The sequence below is a fragment of the Hypomesus transpacificus genome, chromosome 9 (assembly GCF_021917145.1).
Source record: "Hypomesus transpacificus isolate Combined female chromosome 9, fHypTra1, whole genome shotgun sequence".
Taxonomy (NCBI): Eukaryota; Metazoa; Chordata; class Actinopteri; order Osmeriformes; family Osmeridae; genus Hypomesus; species Hypomesus transpacificus.
In genome coordinates, this window is record NC_061068.1 from 5,423,957 (window position 1) to 5,445,794 (window position 21,838).

At 44.0% G+C, this 21,838-nt stretch overlaps 1 protein-coding gene across 1 annotated transcript; it reads left to right on the forward strand.

Annotated features, from left to right (window-relative positions):
* Positions 1 to 16,901: 16,901 nt before the first annotated feature.
* kbtbd8 (kelch repeat and BTB (POZ) domain containing 8) lies at positions 16,902 to 20,977 on the forward strand. Its single transcript, XM_047025915.1, has 5 exons — positions 16,902 to 16,948; positions 18,181 to 18,388; positions 18,666 to 18,972; positions 19,126 to 19,945; positions 20,068 to 20,977. The coding sequence occupies exons 1-5, from the start codon at positions 16,933 to 16,935 to the stop codon at positions 20,529 to 20,531; spliced, it is 1,815 nt and encodes a 604-aa protein (XP_046881871.1). The 5' UTR covers positions 16,902 to 16,932; the 3' UTR covers positions 20,532 to 20,977.
* The last annotated feature ends 861 nt before the right edge of the window (positions 20,978 to 21,838 follow it).

Sequence of the window (21,838 nt, forward strand, 5' to 3'; positions counted from 1 at the left end):
ACCAGCTGAACTCTTCAAGCAGCAACCAACAGCTGTTCTTTGCAGTTCTCCACTCTCCGTGAAATATCACACCACAATTCTGGCTTCAAATTAACAAAGAGGATTTGCTCAGCATGTCACTGTTCCAAGTTTGCAGAAACAACTGATTTTCAGAGTTCTGTGAAAATGTGCTGCAGCTGGGGAAACTCTCGCCTGGTCAGTATGCCTTCTCCAAACAAATCTGGTTTCTTCACAAGACAATCTTTTCATACTTCAACAAGCAGAATTTAGCCATTTGTCAAACACACACACACACCTTCCTCCAACGGTTAGGTCTCTGCCCTGCCACTCCCTTGGGGAACACTGCTGAAAATTAGGTCCACTGGGCCTGTTGCCGTGGTGAAGACTTGCAGAAACACGGTTGGTTAGCTCTTGTGCTCCCAACATGCACCTGGGTGTGTTTGTGAAAGGACAGAACAGTCCGGAACGAGGGAACAGCTATGTCAATACAGCCAAAACGGGAAAAACAAACATTTCTGGGTGAAGTGTCGCTTCAGTTATTTTTCCCTTGAATGGCTTTCCCTGTACATTTCCCTATTATACAGACTAGCTAGCTAAGTAAAACGAGACACCCCTTGCTGTTCCTACATTGAAATCGCTCTTTACGTAAGAGCGAGAATACAGATGTATAGCTTTAACAATTTTCCTGTGTCTTCAATGGGTATGAAGAAGAAATTTTCCCCACTCATTAAGAACTTCACATCTGTAGTCTTGTTGTGGGGCCAGTGTGTTATCAGTCAGCTGATCCGAAGGAACGATAAGCTAATGGTAGAGGTCGATTAGGTCAAGCGGCCAGGACAAAACCCCTGATGGGTAAACTCAAAGTAAGGGAGATCTGAGCTGAACCTCTGTGTTCTGATCTTTATGGTTCTGCTTGGATTAACGCTCGGATTCCCTAAAGCTGGACCCGGCTGTGCGGGGCACCTGGCCTTGCCAGCTCCAGACAGTCACTGCGTTCTCACGAGATTGTGCCATTTCACAGCACCTGTTGGTAGAACCATCAGCAACAGATGTTCCAGCCACATACCATGGGTAAGGCATGGCTACTGATTTTGAAGGAAATGCCTGTCAGGATCCATCATCCTGTTTGCTTTGGAGAGTGAACACCCTGACTTTTTGCCTTACTCTGAAACATAATTCCCCAAAACTATGAAAGCTGTCTCCTGTACTGTATGTCATGATAAAAAATACAATAAAATACAAAAATAAACTGAATCCACACACACACAAGGCACAATACAAATATATCTCATTATTCCTGAATAACCTGGAGATGTTTTTGCCTGCATCACAGATCATGTGAAACAGAAATACCACCATCAGTAGATTTGGATCCCTGAGAGGCTATCTGATAATGGACGAGACTGTCAGAATGAAGCAGGGCTGAAAACCAAACAAGTTGGAAACTTCTAGAATAATAGAACAACACTTTCTTTTCATTCAGAGCTACCTGACAGACAGAGAGAGAGACAGTGTGTAAGAGAGAGAGAGGGGAGGGAGAGAGAGAGAGAGAGAGAGAGAGAGAGAGGTCAAGAGAAAGAAAGAGAAAGAGAATTAGAGAGTGGGTGAAAGTAGAGGTTGTGAGACTTGGCAGACAGAAAGGGGAGTGAGGGAATATAAGTGAGAGATTGAAAGAAACTGATTGACAGTGATTACACACATAGGAGAGGGAATTAAAAAGAGGTGGTGGGTAGGGTTAGTGATGGGAGGCAACTTTTCAAGCACAGACAGGGGTAAAGCTTTCCTTTCTGTGACCCTTAACTGTACATTCACCCCAATAGAGGAGACGCTACAACTGCAAAGCCCAAAGAACTTACACATGCACACTCTGGTTACCTTGGCAATGTTGTTTCTGAAAGAGGCATGTCAATTTTCAAACTCAATAATGTGAACACTAGATAAATACAAACAATAGCCTATTCACCATTGGTTTTCTTTATTTGGTTTTTCTTCCAAAAATAATGCATTCTTCCAGGGTGACTTTAAACAGAAGTGTTACAAAAACATTTTTGGGGGGTCCACAAGATCTTTTCTAGTCATTGTGAGCCATGAGTGGGGTCTGGAATGGCTGTGTGACATGTCATGCAGACTGAGGGTGAGAGAGTGTGTGTCCTCCACGCACACAGACCCCATCTGTTTGGTGGTCGGACACAGTTTGGGAAAGTGTGTGTGCAGGCGGAGAATTCACACACTGCACAAAGGTCCAATTATGAGCCCCCATTCGGAGGAGGAGAGGAGGAGGGGTGGCGGATGAGCTATGGAGCAGGGGAGGGAGGAGGGGGGGGGGGGCAGAGAAAGGATAATAGGAGCTTGTCTATCTCAGAAGGAGTATGATGGTTTCCTTGCCTCTCACCCTGATCCCTCTTGTAACCCCCCCCCCCCACACACACACACACACACACAAACACACACACACACACACACACACACACAACAACAACAAACAATAAACACATATACTAAGACCTAGTTAAGAAACAAAGAAAATTATTCTTGACAATCAAATAATGCTTTGAATGCTACATTCCCTTTTCAGCCTCAGAGCCGGAAGCCCAGTCAGTGTCTGGCGTCTATAAACCTTCACCTCCAGTCTCTCGGAACTCTCTGAAAGCTGATTAGATAGCTTCTATTGGCCAGGAATGATAGCGGTATACAGGCGTCACCTTTCATCAACCGTGGCCACAATACAGCGACAGAACCTGTGCCAACTCTCAACTTTTTACTTCTTATCTCCAAGTTAAACAACATCTGACCTTTTGTTTCTCTCTTCACGGCGTATACATTTCATCTGAATGAAATTTCAAGTGCCTTTTTTCTTTCACACTTCATTGTGTTGAGGGACTTATAAGGTTGTGCGTTCTTTCATCCCTGGACCTTGTTTAAACGGGTCAGAATGATGGGTCCCCTGCAGTGATATCAGAAGCTCAGAGTGTGCACTGCTGGCTTGGAACTAAATAAACAACTAGAGCAACATGACCAAGTTAGGCAGCACAACGGCATTGTGGATCATTTCACTGTGAAAGGCATTGTAAAAGTTTGCCTATCTGACACTGGCCCGAGTTCGGAAACTAAGTAGATCCATATATTTGACTGAAGTCTCAGTGTGTGTTTTTCCAATCTACAGTTTGTATGAACTCCCTCAGGGCAATAGTATGCAAAACACATTTCACACTTGAGACATTCCAAATGCATCTTTTTACGAGTCAGTTCAGCTGCAGAACAGGCTCCCCCCAAATGTCCCTCATGAGCACTCATATCATATCTCCGTTTTGAGCCTCATACTTTGTTGCAGTTGTGTATTGAGAATCTTCTGTTCATGCATTCTGAATGGCAAACTATCATCACAGAGAGCACATGTGTGTGTGTGTGTTGCATGTGAACAAATGTATAAGATGCATAAGTATGCCGTGCATGTGTGTGTATGTGTGTGTGTGGGTCCTGCCTCTGACATTGGAGCGTCAGCAGCTGGTGAACTCCTCTCACACACCAGGTGCAACCTGTAGCTCTCAGCGCTGTGTCAGCACATAGCCTGGCAACATGACACTGTTTGACACACACATACACACGTGCACACACACACACACACAAATACACAATCTTGCATCAGACCCCTAAGTCACATTCAGTGTGTTACCTCCTAATTCATTGATCACATGATTACAGCATCATTAGAAGGGTAAGGAATAAGGCGGAGCTCGGTAGTGTGAAGAGGAAGGTTAGGATTCTAAATACAGGGGATGATGTGTGGTAGTTCCAGCTCTGGTGGGAGCCATTATCCATAACTTAAGTGGCGGGGACACACAAGTGGCAGAGGCAGTACATGGCAATTGGTTTCATCTGTTCAGAGGCATCTGTGTGCTGTTCCTCATTCCACAACAACACAACCAGCCAGGAGATAATATTTTTTTTCCAACTGTGTTTAGTTCTTAAACCCATAGGAACATGACTGATTTGGACTGTCACACTATAATGGACAATGTTCTAAGTAGTTTACTACACCCACTAAATATTTATGTTATTGTGCTATTGTGCAAAGTGTTCAAGTAGACTATAGCCTTTACTTCACATCAAACCATTGGCTGACTGGCTCATTTGATATTTTTTTTTACCAAGACAAGGCATCAAACTTTTCTCAATTACTGGTTTAAAGTAAGTAGCCTACTTTATTGAAACCACGATAATCTGAAGAATAATCTTTTTCTTATGAAGAAAACCGCGGTAAGCGCGAGAGACTGATACGAGCGGGCGCTGACAGACGCGGTAAGGATACGACACTGCAGCCTGGGCTTTAGATCACGCTGCAGACTTCCCAATCGTCTCCAAATACACATAATCCTACCGTCCGGATTTAGAGGTTATTGCCTTGTCTGAGTGGACTGACTGGTGACCATTCGAGGTTAAGGTGACTGCGAGGTGAACTATGGAGGGCTGTAGGCTACCGCTATTATGTCGAGTTGTTGTTTAGTACAGTATCCCACTTATTTAGTTAATGGGAATCATCTGTGATGACAAGCATGTGAGGGGTGTTGTCTGCTTTGCAGTAGGCCTACTCTCTTTTTAAAAGTAAACGTACAAGTAGCCTCTTTAGCGGTCAACCACACACACAATGGGGTTTACAGCCGGTAGGAGTGCACGAGAAACTATTGTAAAGCCAGTTGTTCTCAGCGCTGAAGGTCATGGGTGACACCTGCTTCCCGTCTCATCTCCAACGTCAAGTTGAGCCTCTACAGGGGTCCTAACCCCCACCCACTCTGTCTCAAATCGTTCTGAGATCGCTTCCTGACATCCTCTGACATTAAAGCACAATGAACATGAAAGACTGTCCACTTTCTTTGTCACAGTCGGCGGTTAATTTAAAGAAAGAAGGCGGTTTAGGTTTATGGTAACGTTTGAAAAACATCAAAAGGCAAAGCGTATTTTGGTCATTTGAATTCATTCTTATTCGAATACAGCACATCTTACTGTATTACATGTCTGAATGGAGACAGTTTGCCCCCTTGTGGGCCCTGTGAAAACACTAGCTTTGGGGAACGGCGAAGCACCTACAAAGAATTATGTCCAGTTCCACAGAAATTGTTTTTTTCCCAAGAGAAAAATTCAATGAAGATCTCTACTGAAAACGTTTTTAGGCTAAGACTAAGCTTAATCCATGTCAGGGAAACTGGGCCTCAAACACAGAATAAAACAGTTTTCTACATATGCAATTTTTGATCAGCTCAATTCAGTAAATCCTTATCAAATGATCAATTATCAAAATGATCAAACTGTATTTTTCTAAAGAAGTGTAAACAACATCTGATGAAAATCGTCATGTGAATTTATTTCTACGATGTTAATTTGTATTGAAGATACCTATGTGTACTGCAAGCAGACAGAGACCCATCTGTTTTCTGTTGTCATGGTCAGAGAGTTTGACTTCTACCATATGGTCTTGTATAATGCTGTGTTGCACACCCTAAAGGCAGGTTTGTGTTGGGAACAGTCGCAGTAAAAGAGGAGAAAATCATTTGGTCCTAGTCTCTTTACTAGACCCCTGTTTCCTAGTTCAGTTCTCTGCAGGTGAGGCATGAAACTCTGCTCTGTGTTAGCCTGGGCCATGTCACAGCTGCACATTGACTCAGGGTGTAACCCTTCCTCTGACTCCTCCCCCCCCCTCCCCTCTCTCTGTCTATATCTCTAACTCTGTCTATATCTCTAACTCCTTCCGAGTTGTTTGTTACAGACCAAATCACTTATGATGTGTCAGCAGTTAAATGGGTCTCTCTCTCTCTCTCTTGCTCTCTACATGGTTTTAGAGTGCATCCATATGTAGACCAAAACTGGGTGAAAGTTTTTCATTTCATGTTCTGCTTACAATTACTTGCACAGACAGACTGACACATGTTACTAATTTTGAACATTGAAAATAGAACAGGCTTACCCATTGCATTTAAACAAACATTACTACACAGCATTGACATGTATCTCCAAGGCAAACCTCATGACTTAATAGGCATATAAACACCATTATACACGGGTCCACATCTGCAGTGTAGCACTCATCAGAGTGTCGATAATAATACCTTTGGGCAGCAGATGGCATCAGTGCACCACAATTTGAATAGGAAAAACATTAGCTACGTCTGGAAAATAACCAGAACTCACCGAAGATTGTGTTTGAGTATCGTTAAGAAGAAACATGCTAACAGAGATCCTTGTTGACAGTTGGTAAAGAAGTGTGTGTGTGATCTTCTGGAGACTTGTATTCTGTGTAAGTCATTGTCCAAATCCTGATGTTGATATTGATATTGACATTGTTTCTGCCCCCTAGTGGAACAATACTATGTCTCTACTCCTATTTCTGCAGGAAGCTCGGTGCCGCGTATGGCCCAAGTGTTGTCATACTGTAGTGTCATAGCTGTCACATGCAAAAGTGCTGGGTGGAAGAGCTTGACAGCTGTGGCAGAGTAAAGTCACTCAGCCAAGCTGGCTGCTCAGTCCTGTTTCCAGATGGATGTGTTAGCTGGGCAGTGATCAAACTTAACACCACCACAGATTACTGTGCATTTGCCATCCCTGAGCCTAGAGTACAGGCCAGCCTGTTGACTGTTAATCTATTAATGACATCACCATGAATTTATTATCACTGTTATGTCAATATTCCTTCTCAGCTACGTTGTTCCCAACACCTGCACTGAATTATAACAGAGTTTGGACAGTGTGCATTCATTTAAGTCATCTTTTTTACAAAATTCACCAAAAATATAGATAAAAGTTTCAGCAGAGTACACACCACTCAACGTATTCAGTGTCTACTGAGAAGTTGTACACAGAGGTGTCTGAGGAGTGATTTAAAGTGAGCGTTTTTTTAAATTTGTCTCTTTGCAGGAGCTTATTGATGAAGCTGCCTGGACCTAGTTTGTTTCCCACTCAGAGAAGTGTCAGATGACAGGAGGGTTGACTTTTTCTTCAGACAGAGACAACATATTAATCAGACCTCACCCTGCATCCTCCCCCCACACCCTACCCTGTGTCAACCACTCTGGGTCCCTCCAATTGAGCCTCTGCAAACGACATTGGAAATGAGCCTTGAAAGTGTAATTAATGACTCTAATGGTAAGATAATTACTGGGGACAAAAATATTGATCAGAGCCGTGAACCCCTGAGTCGCAGAAAAGGCAGCGCTTCAATCAGCAGTTACCTCATACTGACCTCAGGAAGTATGGTGTGAGGTAATGCAATGCTTCTGACCATATTTGGACATTTGTCTCCAGCGCAGGGTTTACAGTAGGGCCTGGAGGAGCGTTGATATGCAGAGAGAGTTCTCACTCTGGGACGTGATGGGCTCTGGTGAACTCTTACTTGTTTTGATTTTACAAAAAAATATCTTGGAACAAAATGATTGCTGTTTTTGAAAAGTCAACAAGCAACATTATTACTGTTTGAAAGTGCCAAAAGCCATTTGGCCAGCCTACGAGATGCCATTATAGTTTTGAAATGGCCAAATGAACATGAATAAAGAGCACTACAGTAGAGCTGTTGAGGAAGTTTTAGGGTCTGAATCTGTGGTGACCGTGGAGGGTCCTCAGTGAACTCTCTCCGTAGCTTGTGCATAACAAGCACCCAGGGTTTCCTGTTTGACTGATGAAATGTACTCTCACACTGGACACGATCAATGAGAGGAAATGCACAAACAGAGTGCAACAAACACAGGCCAACCAAACGCACTGATACTCACGTGAATCAAATGACTTCAGAAGCAACACCACTCTAATATGACCTTGTCTTAGATAGACAACTAAGATATCAGACTAAATAGCAGTAGCTATCCCAAACAATACAGAATTTCTGTCTAAAATGTATCTGAAATATTGATACAGAAAAGAATGAGAAGAACATTGATTTTGCCAACAATTAGATCAAACGTTTGGCCAGCAGACAATGATCCATGCGGCAGACTGTGTGTGTGTCTGTGTGTTTTAATGTGTGTGTATACATGTGTGTGTGCATGTATGGGTGTGTGTGTGAGAGAGTGAAAGAGATCGAGAGAAAGTGAGAGAGAGAGAGAAGGGGGGTTGGATGTGCGTGTGCAACCGTGCTTGTGTGTCCTATCCTCCTCCACCTGGCTGTGAGGTAGCTAATGAGCCTGAGAGATGATGGCCAGATGAAAGATGGTTGTAGGAGTGACAGGTTTATTTTGGAGGCATCATACAGAAGCAGGCATGAAAAATGATGTGCCAGACTAAATAATTAAACAGCTCTCAGTTCTACTGATCCCTCGTCCAGAGATCAATAGCCACCATTCAGATGGAGCACGCCATATGTCCTCTAAAGGTTCACCACAACAGCTTGGTGATCTCTTGACCTGCTGGTGCGAGATGCTTTGGGTTAAACACGTCATAAACACAAACCAATACAATTCAATTAAAGCTGTTTTTTCCTGGAATACTGTATATATATATATATATATATATATCATTTATGTTATTATATTGTTCTTATTATATTACTTGCATTTTTAACATTGACATATCGTGAGGTCATCGTCTTTCTTCTTCTCAAATGCGCGTGTCTTTATATTTTTGCGATGTAACTTTTCTTCTAGTGATATAGTTGTTTTTCCAACACCTCCATCCCAACAGTCGTCCCTGCAGCCCACACGGATCAGTACTCCTGTTATCTCTGTCTGACTGAATACCACATCCCCATGTGTGTGTGTCGAACATCAAATACGCTGCTGATTCTTGCTGTGGGATTAGAGAGCTTGTTATTTCCTCAAATGCCCCTGACCTCTGTGGCTGGCTGACAGGGCCAGGCATTAGCCCCTTGCGGTGTCATCCACGCCCCGGCCCCTCTGATGCAAATTTCATGTCACAACATCAAACGTTCAGCTGATCAAAGGTCAGCTCTTCTTTGTGTAGGTGTTTGATATAGAAATGTATATTTCATCTTCAGCTGTCAAGGACTGTTAGGATGAAGAGAGGAATAGAGGGAGAAGAACAGACCGGGGGAGAGATTTGGTGCATGGGGCAGAAAGAGAGAGATAGAGATCAATTATTTCTGGAAAGAGGGGCTAGAAAGCTTGATTAACGAAGAGTTTGATTTTAATGAAATATATATTTTTTTTACCAATGATCCTACTTCTGTTTATTGTCTCTTTCCTTCACTTGATTGTGTTATTTTCACATGTATTCCTCAAGAGCCCAGAAGCTTGCAGGGAAAGAGAGGAAGGAAGTGAGAATCGATGCATCATTCTGATTAATTAGGGGCAATATTTGCCGCTGCGGCTCTGAATCAACCGATCTGAATGTGGAATTACGATTCAGAAGAGAACAGCATGACCGGGGATCATGCAGATCTGGGACATTATGCATGAAATGACGTTGAAAAACGGAACTCTCTCTCAATTAGTTTGAGTCAGACGGATGCCAATCCGTGTGTGTTTGCTAGGTATGTCTTAGCATGTGTTCAGCAGGTGTACAGAGGGTGTACTTGTCTGAATGAATGAATGAATGAATGAAAGAGTGAGAGAAAAAGAGGGGGGTGTTGCACACATTTTGTAGTGTTCTGCAACTGAACACACACACACAACTGACAACTGCGTAATTATCTGCACCACCGGTGGTGTTCTATATTCTACCTGAGCTCTTTAGTAATATTTCACTGAGTGTGACCACTGTGAGCTACACTTCCTCCATATTAGCCTGTCCACATTGAATAAGATTCATACCAGGCACCAGTGGGACTCCAGAACCCAGAGCCAAGCAGTATTATAATTTCACTTTAAGGCAGTGCCTCAGCTCCCAATGCAAATCTACCACCTCGGTAGTGTGTGCTCAGTGCAGGCCACAGGAATAAATCCCAGCCCGCTTCATGAGCCTGGCCCACGGTGGGGTTTCAGCCGTCTGCACTTCTGACTCCCAAACAGTTTGTCAGTCAGGACAGAAGGTGCGGTACCAAACGGGTGTGTGTGTGGTGAGAGACTGACAGATTGTTCAAGTGTGCTGCAGGATCAAGAATCTAAACAAGTTCATTGTGACTAAATGGATGGGAGAGGTCGTTTATTTTTCTGTCCCTCTCTTAGTGGATGTTGAAACTGTCCCAGAGGCTTGACACAAAGCCTGCTATTGCTTTTTGTGATGATAGATGGCAATGTTGCTCTTCCATAAAACCCAGTTCACTGGTGGGGATGATGACACCTCTTAAGTCACTTTGATCATTCAAATTAGCTTTTTGGGAGAGACAATAGTTAGAGTCCCTTAAAATGTGGGATATTGTTGTGTTGAGATCAGCTCGTTACGTTACCTCGAAGAGAAAAAAATGAGTTTCAACAAGGAACGTTGCACATTGGCATAAAATGATATCACTGTCAGAATGACAACATAATGACCATTATAAGGCTGATTTAAAGGGCAATTATGTAAAAATCTAGTGTAAAATATAACTGTTCAAACACGGTCCAAAAAAGTTATTGGATTCTATCTAACAGATTGCCTCATCATCACATATACAAACCGAATCAATCAGAGAAGATACATGTTGCAGCCCTCGGTGATTTATTATCTCTTTTTCAAATGAAGTCCTGGGTCTCATTTCAGTGCAACTGAAAAGGCTTTGTTTATGACTGGGGCGCTGTGCTCAAAGGCAGCTGCATTAATCGCCTGCCAGTCCCGCACTGACCACGCTCCTAGACAGAGACGAGGGGCCCAGGATGCTGCGGACACCACAGAGACAGGACAACAGGAAATCACTCCCTGTCTTTTGTTCTCTCTCTCTCTCTTTCTCTCTCTCTCTCTCTCTCTCTCTCTCTCTCTCTCTCTCTCTCTCTCTCTCTCTCACACACACAGACACACACACATGCACACATGACCACAGCCTGTATTGTATAGATGCAGAGACAAAAACAGAGACAAATACAAAGGGACAGAGACATTGGAAAGAGAGAGAGATTGAAAGAAAGAGTGAGACTGAGAGAGAAAAAGCTAGGGGTGGGGCAATAATAAAAAGAATGCAGTGAGGAAAGAGTGAGAGAGGGAATAGACAAGCTGAAAATATGATCTCAGCACAGCTCCAGATGCTGTTCCATCCCTCCATCTCCACTGAGGAGGCTCCAGTACTTGTCCCTGGTGTGGGGGCCGCTTCTGGGGCTGAACACTTCATTACAATAACACACACACACACATGTGCATGTCTGCACATATTCATTCGCACACACACACCACACACACTCAAACACAGGAGAGACGGTTTGCCAAACACATGATCTCCACCAGGTGGGGTATTGCATCATTCCACCTGTGTCAGGGTGTGTATTGCTGTGTTGGTAAGGACTCTGCCCCCGTGCACCCCAAACCACTCTCATTAGCACCACTGGGATCGGGCGTGGGCCTAGTTTATGATTAGCCTCAGATGTTGGGGGAAAGCAATGACTGAGGTGATAGTGTTTGACATTTCCTGTCTGGTTGTGGCAGGCGCTGTCTGGCTGAACAGCTCCCTGCTACTGGGTCTGTGCTCTTTCTCTGCACCTCAGGTCAGTGACTCTGACTCACTAAGCACCCTCATTAGTATTCCAGCTAGCTCCGCAGCAGACAGCCTGAATCTGGAGGAAAAACAAAGGCTGGTGTCATTGTAAGATTCGCTTCCCAATTGTTGTGATATGATCATACCACACCACGGCAAGGGATGGAAACAGAGGGAGCAGGGAGAGAAAGTCAAATACATTTATCCTTCTAACAGTTGCCGAATAATTCCTGAAGACAATTTAGGGAGATTTATCTCTTCACATGGTCAAAATCCCAAAATGGAATAGCGCACCTCGGGGTACACGTATATACACAGACACACACAGACACACACACACATACAAACCATCGCTAAGCTGTCATGATGTCAACTGAGTGGCATTTAGCTAAATTAATGAATGTTCCGAGCTCTTAATGCCATGTTAATAGTCTCTGCATGGCTGGACATGCTCAATACACAAACCTAAATACCAATGGGTGCTTTTTCCACGCATAGAATGTGGATTTCTCCTACCTCACCAGACAAAGGACTAATGTCATGTTGGTAGGAACATAAACACATGAGTTTGTGTTTTTATATATGCCTGGAATACAGTAAATGGTCTCTTATAATAGACCATGCAAACCTCATGGTCTGTAGTTCCAGACATCCAATATCATTTTGTAGATCTAGACGACCCAGACTTTGGTCTCTACTGCTCTGTGATGGACCACACAGAGCTCTTGTCCCTACTTGAGCAATTTGTGGTGTGATGCTGATCCTGTACAACCCAGCTCTGTAGCTGACACCTGCCCATACTGACAAACATCAATGTGAGGGCTGCAAATGCTTGATTAATTCAAAACTCTGAATATCTGTTAAATGTTTCGCCATGTATTCACTTGCACGTTTTTAGCTGTGACCAGCAGCTCTGTAGCTTAGTCGGTCCACAAAATCTGCTTACGCGTACGAGGTTGCAGCTGATGCTAATTCGAGCTTGTTTACTTTATCTCTATTCTTACTGCATAATTATTTCCAGCCCATGGTCTGCATCTCTCGATCACCAACTGTATCTGGAGGAGGGCATCCTAATACACATTTCTCCCCCCAAGTTGTCTTCCAGTTTTTCTCTGAGTTTTCCTGGGAGTTTCCCTGTCTACATTGAGGGTTTAAGGTTGGCAGTTATATGGCCTTCTGTGACATTGCCTGTAAAAATAGGCTATGCAAATAAAAATGTATTTGATGGACAGGTAAACATGTCCTGCAAACTGTTTACCATTTCCCTGCAACTCAGTTCTGAAGTCGCATCTTTTTGCTGATAGTACCTTTATAACTATTTCTTACAAACTAGGTGCTGCATGGTCCTGTATAATGACCAGAAGAGCACCACAGCATGCACTATACCTTGTGGGAGGTTGTCCATTTGTCACCTTCTAAGGCCTGTGAATGAAATATGTGGTTGTCCAGCTCAAACACAGTAAACCAAGGGCACTTGCCATAAAAAAAGTATCGCCCTTGTCCAACTGGTTAGGCATCCCTGAGGCTGATTCAGACAGGTCTATTTGGAACAGTCTTGTTTGACCTCTCAGTGTGTCTTCCCCTGGAGCCAAGCATAAAGCAGATCAATCACAGGATAATACACACCTCATTATTCACGACCTCACCCCACACGCGCACACACACACACACACGGGCACACGCGCATGCACAGTCACTCCAATTTGGCTGTCCCCAAACTATATGCCATCTAGTGTTGTATCCATCCATATAAAAACTGTTTTGACTGCAAGGCCCAGCAGTCAGCCAACAGACTGTTGAATCTAAATGTTGCAGGATGTATGAAACATTACATCCAGCTAAGGTGTTTTTCCGCATGACAAACCTTTGCACCTCTAAAGAAAGGCAGTAGTGCATTGATTTTGGTGTTTCAAATAAGCCTGGGGTAAATGGAGGGGCAACATCTCTCAGACAAGCAGGGGAATACACAGCCATGCCTTGGATGAAGGATCTGGTACCATATTGTGGTGAAAATGATCACATAGACTGGTGTGGTGTGTATAGGTGAGATGATTAAGTGCTAAAGTTGCATTTTTCTCCTCAGAGCAGTCAGCCTGGGGCAGGGGAGGCTGCATGATTACCTCTGTGTGCCACATTACATTGACATGATGGAGAATACTCTCCCGGGGCCAGGAATAATGTAAAAGGAAAGGAAAAAAAAGCCCATCCCTGCTTTCTGCCGGGATCTCTGAATTCTCAGTGTGCAATCGGATTTGCTGATGGATCTCCCCGCGCCACCGCCTCAATATTGATGACAGGCAGAGCTTTCACACACGGGTGCACGGCGACGCACGCCAGGGGAGTCCTCTAATCCGATTCCGCTATTAGAGCCCCAGACCTCCCAGCTGGGTGTCTCCTGCCTGCTCTCCCTCTCACAGAGGGAACTCAGCCATGGCCTGGACCCACAAGCCTGTGAAGAAGACCCACGGAGGACGAGGACAGATAAAAGAAAACTCAAAGTGGCCAAAAACGTGTGTGTATGTGTGTGTTGGTAATTAGCGTGGGGCTAAAAAAAGACACATTTCACAAAACCGAATCCATCAGCCGGACAACTGGAACAAATGACTCGACCTCACAGTAGGAGACTGTGGCCTTATTTGTTTACTTTTACAACTTGAAGGGCAGACGGTCACTTGGACCAGTAAAATGTCCTCATATGCTAAACTGGGCTTAATCTGTGAGAACAACGGAACTCATGCTCATACATACCCATGTATCACAGAATCAGCTGCTTACTACTGTTGTGTTTGCTTCATGTGTTTAGGAGAAGCCCATGTTTGGGCAAAAAACTGTTATTTGACTGTGCCAAAAAACGAAAACAAATTATACTTAGGAATTATTTGAGCAATAACCATTATTAAGAAACGTTCATGTTAGCTGTTTTAATAGTGAGATTGTTACGGAGGCTGCTGCAGAGTAGACCCCAAGCTAGAAAGAAAGACAGAGGAAGAAAAAGAGAGGAAGTGATAGAAAGAGAACAGAAAGAGAGCAGAGAGAGACAGACAGAGAGAGAGAGAGAGAGAGAGAGAGAGAGAGAGAGAGAGAGAGAGAGAGAGAGAGAGAGAGAGAGAGAGAGAGAGAGAGAGAGAGAGAGAGAGAGAATATACTTTTCAAACATGAGGCGGGAACAATAGGTCTGTATTTACAGCTGCCTCCCATGGTGCTCCTATTTGTCTCCTCCTGGGTGGTGGAGGAGAGCAAGCAGCTCTTCACAACATCTGCAGGCATTCTTCCACAGGTCCCCAGAGGCATATAATAACCCATTACCTCCATCTTTGACAAAAACACACATTTAAACTACAATTACACCCCCTGCCTCCTCTCCCTCATGCATTCCATCACATCCTCTCTTCTCTTCTGCAATTCAATCGCCACCAACCCGAGGCTCCAACATTTATCCCCCTCTTTCTTTCATCTGCCTGGCAGACTCCTTGAGATTGTCTCACAACTGGAGAGGGTCCTTTTTGGGAATATGTGGAAATTCATTATACATCACATTCCCTTTATGTTCTGTTTGAGAATGATACACATTCTTACACACACATGCATTCATTCACACACACACACAGACCCACGGACCCACCCGTGGAAATAAATATTGATCACAAAGATAAAATAGTTGGTAGGCTGACTTGGCCTACGTTGTTCATTTCTTTCTAAATTTGATGTGTCATCCGACTGGGTCAAGTATCATTAACACTTAATTAGATGAAGGAAAAATAAATAATACAATATATATATATATTCATATATATATATATATATATATATATATGAATTTGTACAGTACAAAGTAATGTATCTCTCCATAAAAGCTTGACAGTGTACTGTACTGTATCAAGCTTACACTGTGAATTCTATAGAAACTGTTTCCTTTAGAAGAAAAAGACTGGGCAGCAATTTTAGAGTGCAATATAAGGTATAAGCAACAAAAAAATGACCCCATCCATCCCTATTTCCTCTCACTAGACATTTCCTCATATTTCACAGGTTGCAGCAATTCTTTTTGTTTTAAAGTTGAAACAGTGCAGGCTACATTTTTAAAGTGCATTGGAATAATAAATCTCCCTTTCAGTGTTGCTGTGACTAAAAACTGCCGTGCTGTATGGGAGTGTGTGTGTGTGTGTGTGTGGGGGGGGGGGGGGGGGCGGCATATAACAGGAGACTTTCTTCAATGTATCAGAAAGGGTAGCCATCATGGGGTAAACATAAGCTAAAGGTATCATTAAATAACAGAAATCCCAGGAAGCCTCTTTTCTTCATTTCAGTGCAGCTAGGCCCAATTTCACAGCCTGCTCAGCCTCTGAATGGGAAGAAATTGGGAAAGAATTGTGAAATCGATTGCCTGGATTGCAGTTCTATTTTATTTGACTCTCTCTATCATTTTACAGTGTTATGCAGTGTTAGAGTCCATTTCCTGTCTGCACTGTGCTGATAATATCTATAGGAGTAGTCAGGCTGTTACCTTTGGGATTACAGCACAGTGTCACCATGGGCAGGATATGGAGCACCGCACAGGTCAGGATGGGACTGAGAAGTGACAGCTTCTCAACCTGTGGAGAAATACCGTTTCTTGATTACTGGTGATTATAACAGGGTCAGGACCTAATTTTCTTTGTATCAATGGTGTTAATCAGTGCGCCCCTCATTAGAAGTGACAGGTGAGGTTAATGCGTAGTTTTTAGCTTGACTTGACCTCAAGGTTGTGAAAGTGGAACAATCGCAAAAACCTTCAGTGTCAAGTCCCCACTCATCCAATATTGTACTCTGCATAGTAGTGTTATTACGCCAATAAGGCTGACAACCAATTAAAAGCATTACAGATTAAATACCACAGTATGTTATTCCAAAGCAATTACCAAAGCATTCACAGTACCACCACAAATGACGACTGTCAAGACCCTTTGTACCAATCAATTTAATGAAATCAATTTAATGAAACAAATATAAATTGTCATGCATACAATAGTCATTAGGCAGGTAGCAAACCACCGATGGTCAAATGCAAATAAATCAATTTGTTTTTACCATAGGGGCCCATGGCCTCAACCCCAATCTTTCACTACGAGGCTAGATGATCTGTATACCGTACCCTATACATCCTGCACACAACCTTACGGCAGTAGTGAAATATAGTATATTGTGCTGAGTAGGTTGATTTGAGAAAACAAATAGCTGTCGATAGCTGTCCCTAGTTTATCATCAAATTCATTTGGTTGCAAAATCTCGAGAAGACTGAGAATCTCATTGGTCCGGATGACTCTTTCCCTGTGCCGGAGATTGGACGTCGCTTGTTTCCGGGGCTCTGACTATTGATGACGTTTCTTGGTCTAGTCTGATTCAGACTGGGGAGAATGGCTGCCTGTGGAGGTTAGCAACTCATGATTGTTTGTCTCAATGTTTATAACTTAAAAGATTTGCGTTTGAAATTGTACAATGAATGTGTCTAGTAATAATGATTTCCTGGGTTACCTGATTACAAAAGCGACAATTTGTACGTTGTTTTTTCTCGATAAAAAAACGTTTAGCTCAAACTAGCGAAAGCCTCTAAAGTGTGGTGTAGGCAGCTAGACTAGGCTAACAATTGATTAAGCAAGTTAGCTAGCTAGCCAGCAGTATTGTTGAAAATGTTTCATCTAGCCGGGTACTCGGGTGTGTCTAGCTAGCTACACTATGTATTTTTTTTAGTTTGTATCAAGATATTTGATTGACCCAGTAGCTAACTGACCAACTATATGTTTGTCTTTTTTTCAGTCATATGAGGCTTAGTAGCTAGCTATCGTATAAGCCAACTTGTAGACGGCTTAGTGCTAGAGCTACGTTTGTTAGCTGGTTGCTTGATAGACCGCTCTGTGTCTGGATGTAGCAAGCTAACCCTAGATTACTGTTTTGCTAGGAATACTTGCTGGCCTGTACTCGGGTGATTATAACTCAGGCATAGCTTGCTACCGGAAATTGGCTACCATAGCATACACGATTTACAGCGTACTTGGCTAACGTTACTGGCCTTTCAATAAGTTGACTAGTGTGTAACGTCACTCTAGTTGGGCAGGTGGATAGACCAGCAATATCTTGTCCGAGCAACATGTGCCACAAAGTGGCCCACATTATCTAGCTAACTACTAACTCACTTATAGCTTGCTAAGCTAGTCAAAACTCGGGTCATTGTTGTCCTGAACCCCAACTGCAACTAGTGAGTTTACGGAGGGGTATCCAGCTGAGTATCCAGCCAATTTGCTAAGCTCGTTCCATGCGCCTTTGTTCTGTTTAAAACTAATCCTGTCGAGCAAGTCTTGATGAATGGGTGTATTCTGTGACAAGTTGGTAGCTGTATCTAGCTGCCTTCAACCAAACCACTTACACCACAAGTACAATAAATACATATTCAAAGCAATGTGTCAAGTATGTTAGTCACATTCTATTTCTATCTGTTCATGTGATCACAAGTGTCAACATGTGTTTTAGTGCACAACAACATGACACATGGTCCCCATCGCACATCAATTATATATAAACATCGCACACACTTTTAAGGTGGATTTTATTTAATGTCTCTTGCTATAGATTCTTATGCTGACACACTTCTCGTTTTTGTTTTACAGAAGTAGGCAAGCTGTTACAAGTACAGAATGGGACTCCTGTAAACTCAAACTACAATGGTGTTGATGCTGTCCATGCATGTACAGTGCTTCAGCAACTCAAAGCCTTGTACGACGAAGCACAGCTCACAGACATTGTCGTAGAAGTGGACCATGGCAAGACCTTCTCCTGTCACCGGAATGTCCTTGCCGCAATCAGCCCTTACTTTAGGTAGGAAGGAAAGCCTGATGTTCAGGTTGTCTTGAAATATTACCCAATGATAGTGCTTCATGTTTGTTCTTTCTTCTATGTGATCCTTTTATTTCCTAATGTGTGTTTAATTGCAACCACTGCTGCTTCAAATGAACAAATGGCGTGGACATTTTTTTTGTGTCTTTGGGCAAGGCACTTCACCCTACTTGCCTCGGGGAAATGTCCCCGTACTTACTGTAAGTTGCTCTGGATAAGAGCGTCTGCTAAATGACTAAATGTTTCACATCTGCTCAAGGTCCATGTTCACCAGTGGCCTTACAGAGAGCAGCCAGCGCGAGGTTCGGATCGTCGGGGTGGAGTCCGAGTCCATGCAGCTGGTCCTGGACTATGCCTACACATCCAGGGTCACGCTGTCTGAGTCTAATGTCCAGGCCTTGTTCACGGCAGCCAGCATCTTCCAGATCCCAGCCCTGCAGGATCAGTGTGCCCAGTTCATGATCAGCCGGCTGGACCCTCAGAACTGCATTGGCGTGTATATGTTTGCAGATGCTTACGGCCATCAGGAACTGAGGGAACGCTCCCAGGATTACATCCGCAAGAAGGTGGGTTTCATTCGCCTATGGGAGCATGCCATCAGCAGACGAGTCATTAGAGACAACTTTTTTGTAGAACATCAGACCTGTTTAATGAGTTTTCTTTAGACCTATATGTTACACGTAAATGAAACCAGCCCCGTCTTTGTATTGCTGTTGCAGTTCCTGTGTGTGTCAAGTGAACAGGAGTTCCTCCAGCTCAACAAGGATCAGCTGGTCAGCATCTTGGACAGCGACGACCTGAACGTGGAGAAGGAGGAACATGTGTTCCAGAGCATCATCCGTTGGCTGGAACATGATCGGCCTTGCCGGGAGGCGGACCTGACCGAGGTGTTCGGCCAGTGTATCCGCCTGCCGCTCCTTGACGAGACCTTCCTCAGCGAGATCCCCCCCTCCTTCGTCTACGCGCTCACCCTATCTAGGGACCCCTCCGAGGCCAAGGCCCACGTCAACGGCACCAATGGCTGCCCCCAGCGCCTGGGCATGACGGCCTCCGAGATGGTCCTCTGCTTCGACGCTGCACCCAAACACTCAGGGAAGAAGCAGACAGTGCCTTGTCTGGACACCGCTACCGGGAAGGTGTTTAAGCTCTGCAAACCCCCTAATGACCTTCGGGAGGTGGGTATCCTGGTGTCCTCGGAAAACGACATCTACATCGCAGGAGGCTACCGCCCGAGCAACAGCGAGGTGTCCATCGACCACAGGGCAGAGAGCGACTTCTGGCAGTATGAGCATGCAGGGAACCGTTGGCTGCCCCTCTCCCCCCTACTGAGGGCCAGGATCGGCTGCAGGCTGGTGCACTGCTGTGGGAAGCTCTACGCTCTGGGTGGCCGTGTGTACGAGGGCGATGGGCGCAATGCCCTCAAGTCGGTCGAGTGCTATGACGCCAGGGACAACTGCTGGACAGCTGTCAGCCCCATGCCCGTGGCCATGGAGTTCCACAGTGCAGTGGAGTACCGAGACCGCATCTACGTTCTCCAGGGTGGGTTGGCGTGTGTTGGGAGAGCATCGGAGCCACGTGGCTTGTGTTAGGGTGTGTTGAGTGACACACATGGGTGACTTCTATACCTTTAACACCATGTTTTTTTTTATTTCTATTCTCAGGTGAATTCTTTTTCTGTTTCGATCCTCGCAAGGACTACTGGGGCCACCTGGCTCCTATGAGTGTCCCTCGGAGCCAGGGCCTGGCAGCCTTGCACAAGAGCTGCATCTACTACATTGCGGGGATCTGCAGGAACCACCAGCGCACCTTCACCGTCGAGGTCTACGACATTGAGCAGAACACCTGGAGCCGTAAGAAAGACCTGCCCTTTGAGCAGGCTACCAGCCCTTACATCAAGGCCATGCTGCTGCACGGCCGGCTGCATCTGTTTGTCCGAGCCACACAGGTCATGGTTGAAGAGCATGTGTTTCGCACCAGTCGCAAGAACTGCCTTTTCCAGTATGACGACGAGGCAGACAGCTGGACGAAGGTTTATGAGACGCCCGACCGCCTCTGGGATCTAGGCCGCCATTTTGAGTGCGTGGTGGCCAAACTGTACCCTCAATGTCTACAGAAAGTCCTCTGAGGGAGCTGGTGCTGTTTTGTGAACCCAATCCTTCCTTGTGCCTGGTGCAGCTCTGGGTTTGCGCCACAAGGACCATCTTTGGTTTAGTCTTAAAGCGTTAACTTTAAAATATGATCAAATTGGGGTGCTTTTAAAGATTGCAGTATTTTTTTTCAGTCAGTACCAAATACACTGATGCTTGTTTTACAGTACCCTACAATGAATCATAAGTGCAATTATCATCTTATTTGCTTGTTGTTGAGCCATGTTCCATTTTCTTTGAAAGGCATACATAGCTATGGATTTATTTTCAAGTTATTAGCATGCAACATTGTGCCCTCTGGAAATGGACAGCCACATGTCAGCATAAAGTGAACATTTTATATATATATATAACTATATATACTATACATCCATACGGGTATGAGCTCAGGTGCTCATTGGTGGGTGGCTCAGATTAAGTGGGTGGGGAGAGGGGTCAGTCTTCTACCCTTTTTGTAGTTTTTTTGGGGGGGGGGGGGGGGTTGGCGGGGGTTGACTTCCTTCATCTTCTATGCTTAGTGCTCCTCACAGCTTAGTTTGTGGAAGTGTTTATGAGTTTGTGTGTTAGTGATTCACATGTATTTAGTATCACTGTTAAGCTAGAAGCTTGGATGATGCTATTTTATAAAAATGACACTTCGCTAAAGGTTTAAAGTATATGCTGTGTTGGTTTGCCTCAGGGCAATTTTAAGTTTAAATTTGGACTTTGCAGTTATTTATGTAGATGCCGTTTGCTGTTGACTCTGTTTAACAATCAAGATTTTGCATCCATTTTATGGTTACAGGTGTCATATGCCATGACAACTTCAACAACGGGTTCATTATTCACTCTCCACATTGGAGAAATAAGGATGGTGTGTGTGTGTGTGTGGCCAAGTCGACTATATGTCCTGTATAACAAGTTTGGCACAGTGACATCTTTAGAGACATTGGAAAAGGAGTGAAGGTTTTTTTGTTCTCTTTTTTTCTTTCTTCAGCAGACCAGTGCGTTGATGTAGCCACAGTGAGAGTCTTACTGCAGTGTCAAGCACTGACATCTTGTTTGGCCTTCTATTACAATCTGCCTGAGAAAATAATCTAAAACAGCGTTCCTCCTAAACCTCTGGTAAACACATTTTGGTCAATCTGGAAAGTTACTTAAATTCTGCCAGCAATAACTCATGAAACTGTGATACCTCTAATTTGGATAAACTAAGACAAGCATTAACTATTGTTTATTTTTTTTAAAGCTCACTTATTATGCATTCTTTGCTAGTTCAAATTGCTAATTTTTGGTTGTGACAGTC

Bases quoted from the DNA above. Each gene is read 5' to 3' on its own strand.
- kbtbd8 (XM_047025915.1), top strand. The intron at 18,389-18,665 runs GTAGGAAGGAAA...CATCTGCTCAAG, and splicing joins GCAATCAGCCCTTACTTTAG to GTCCATGTTCACCAGTGGCC. The intron at 19,946-20,067 runs GTGGGTTGGCGT...TTCTATTCTCAG, and splicing joins CCGCATCTACGTTCTCCAGG to GTGAATTCTTTTTCTGTTTC.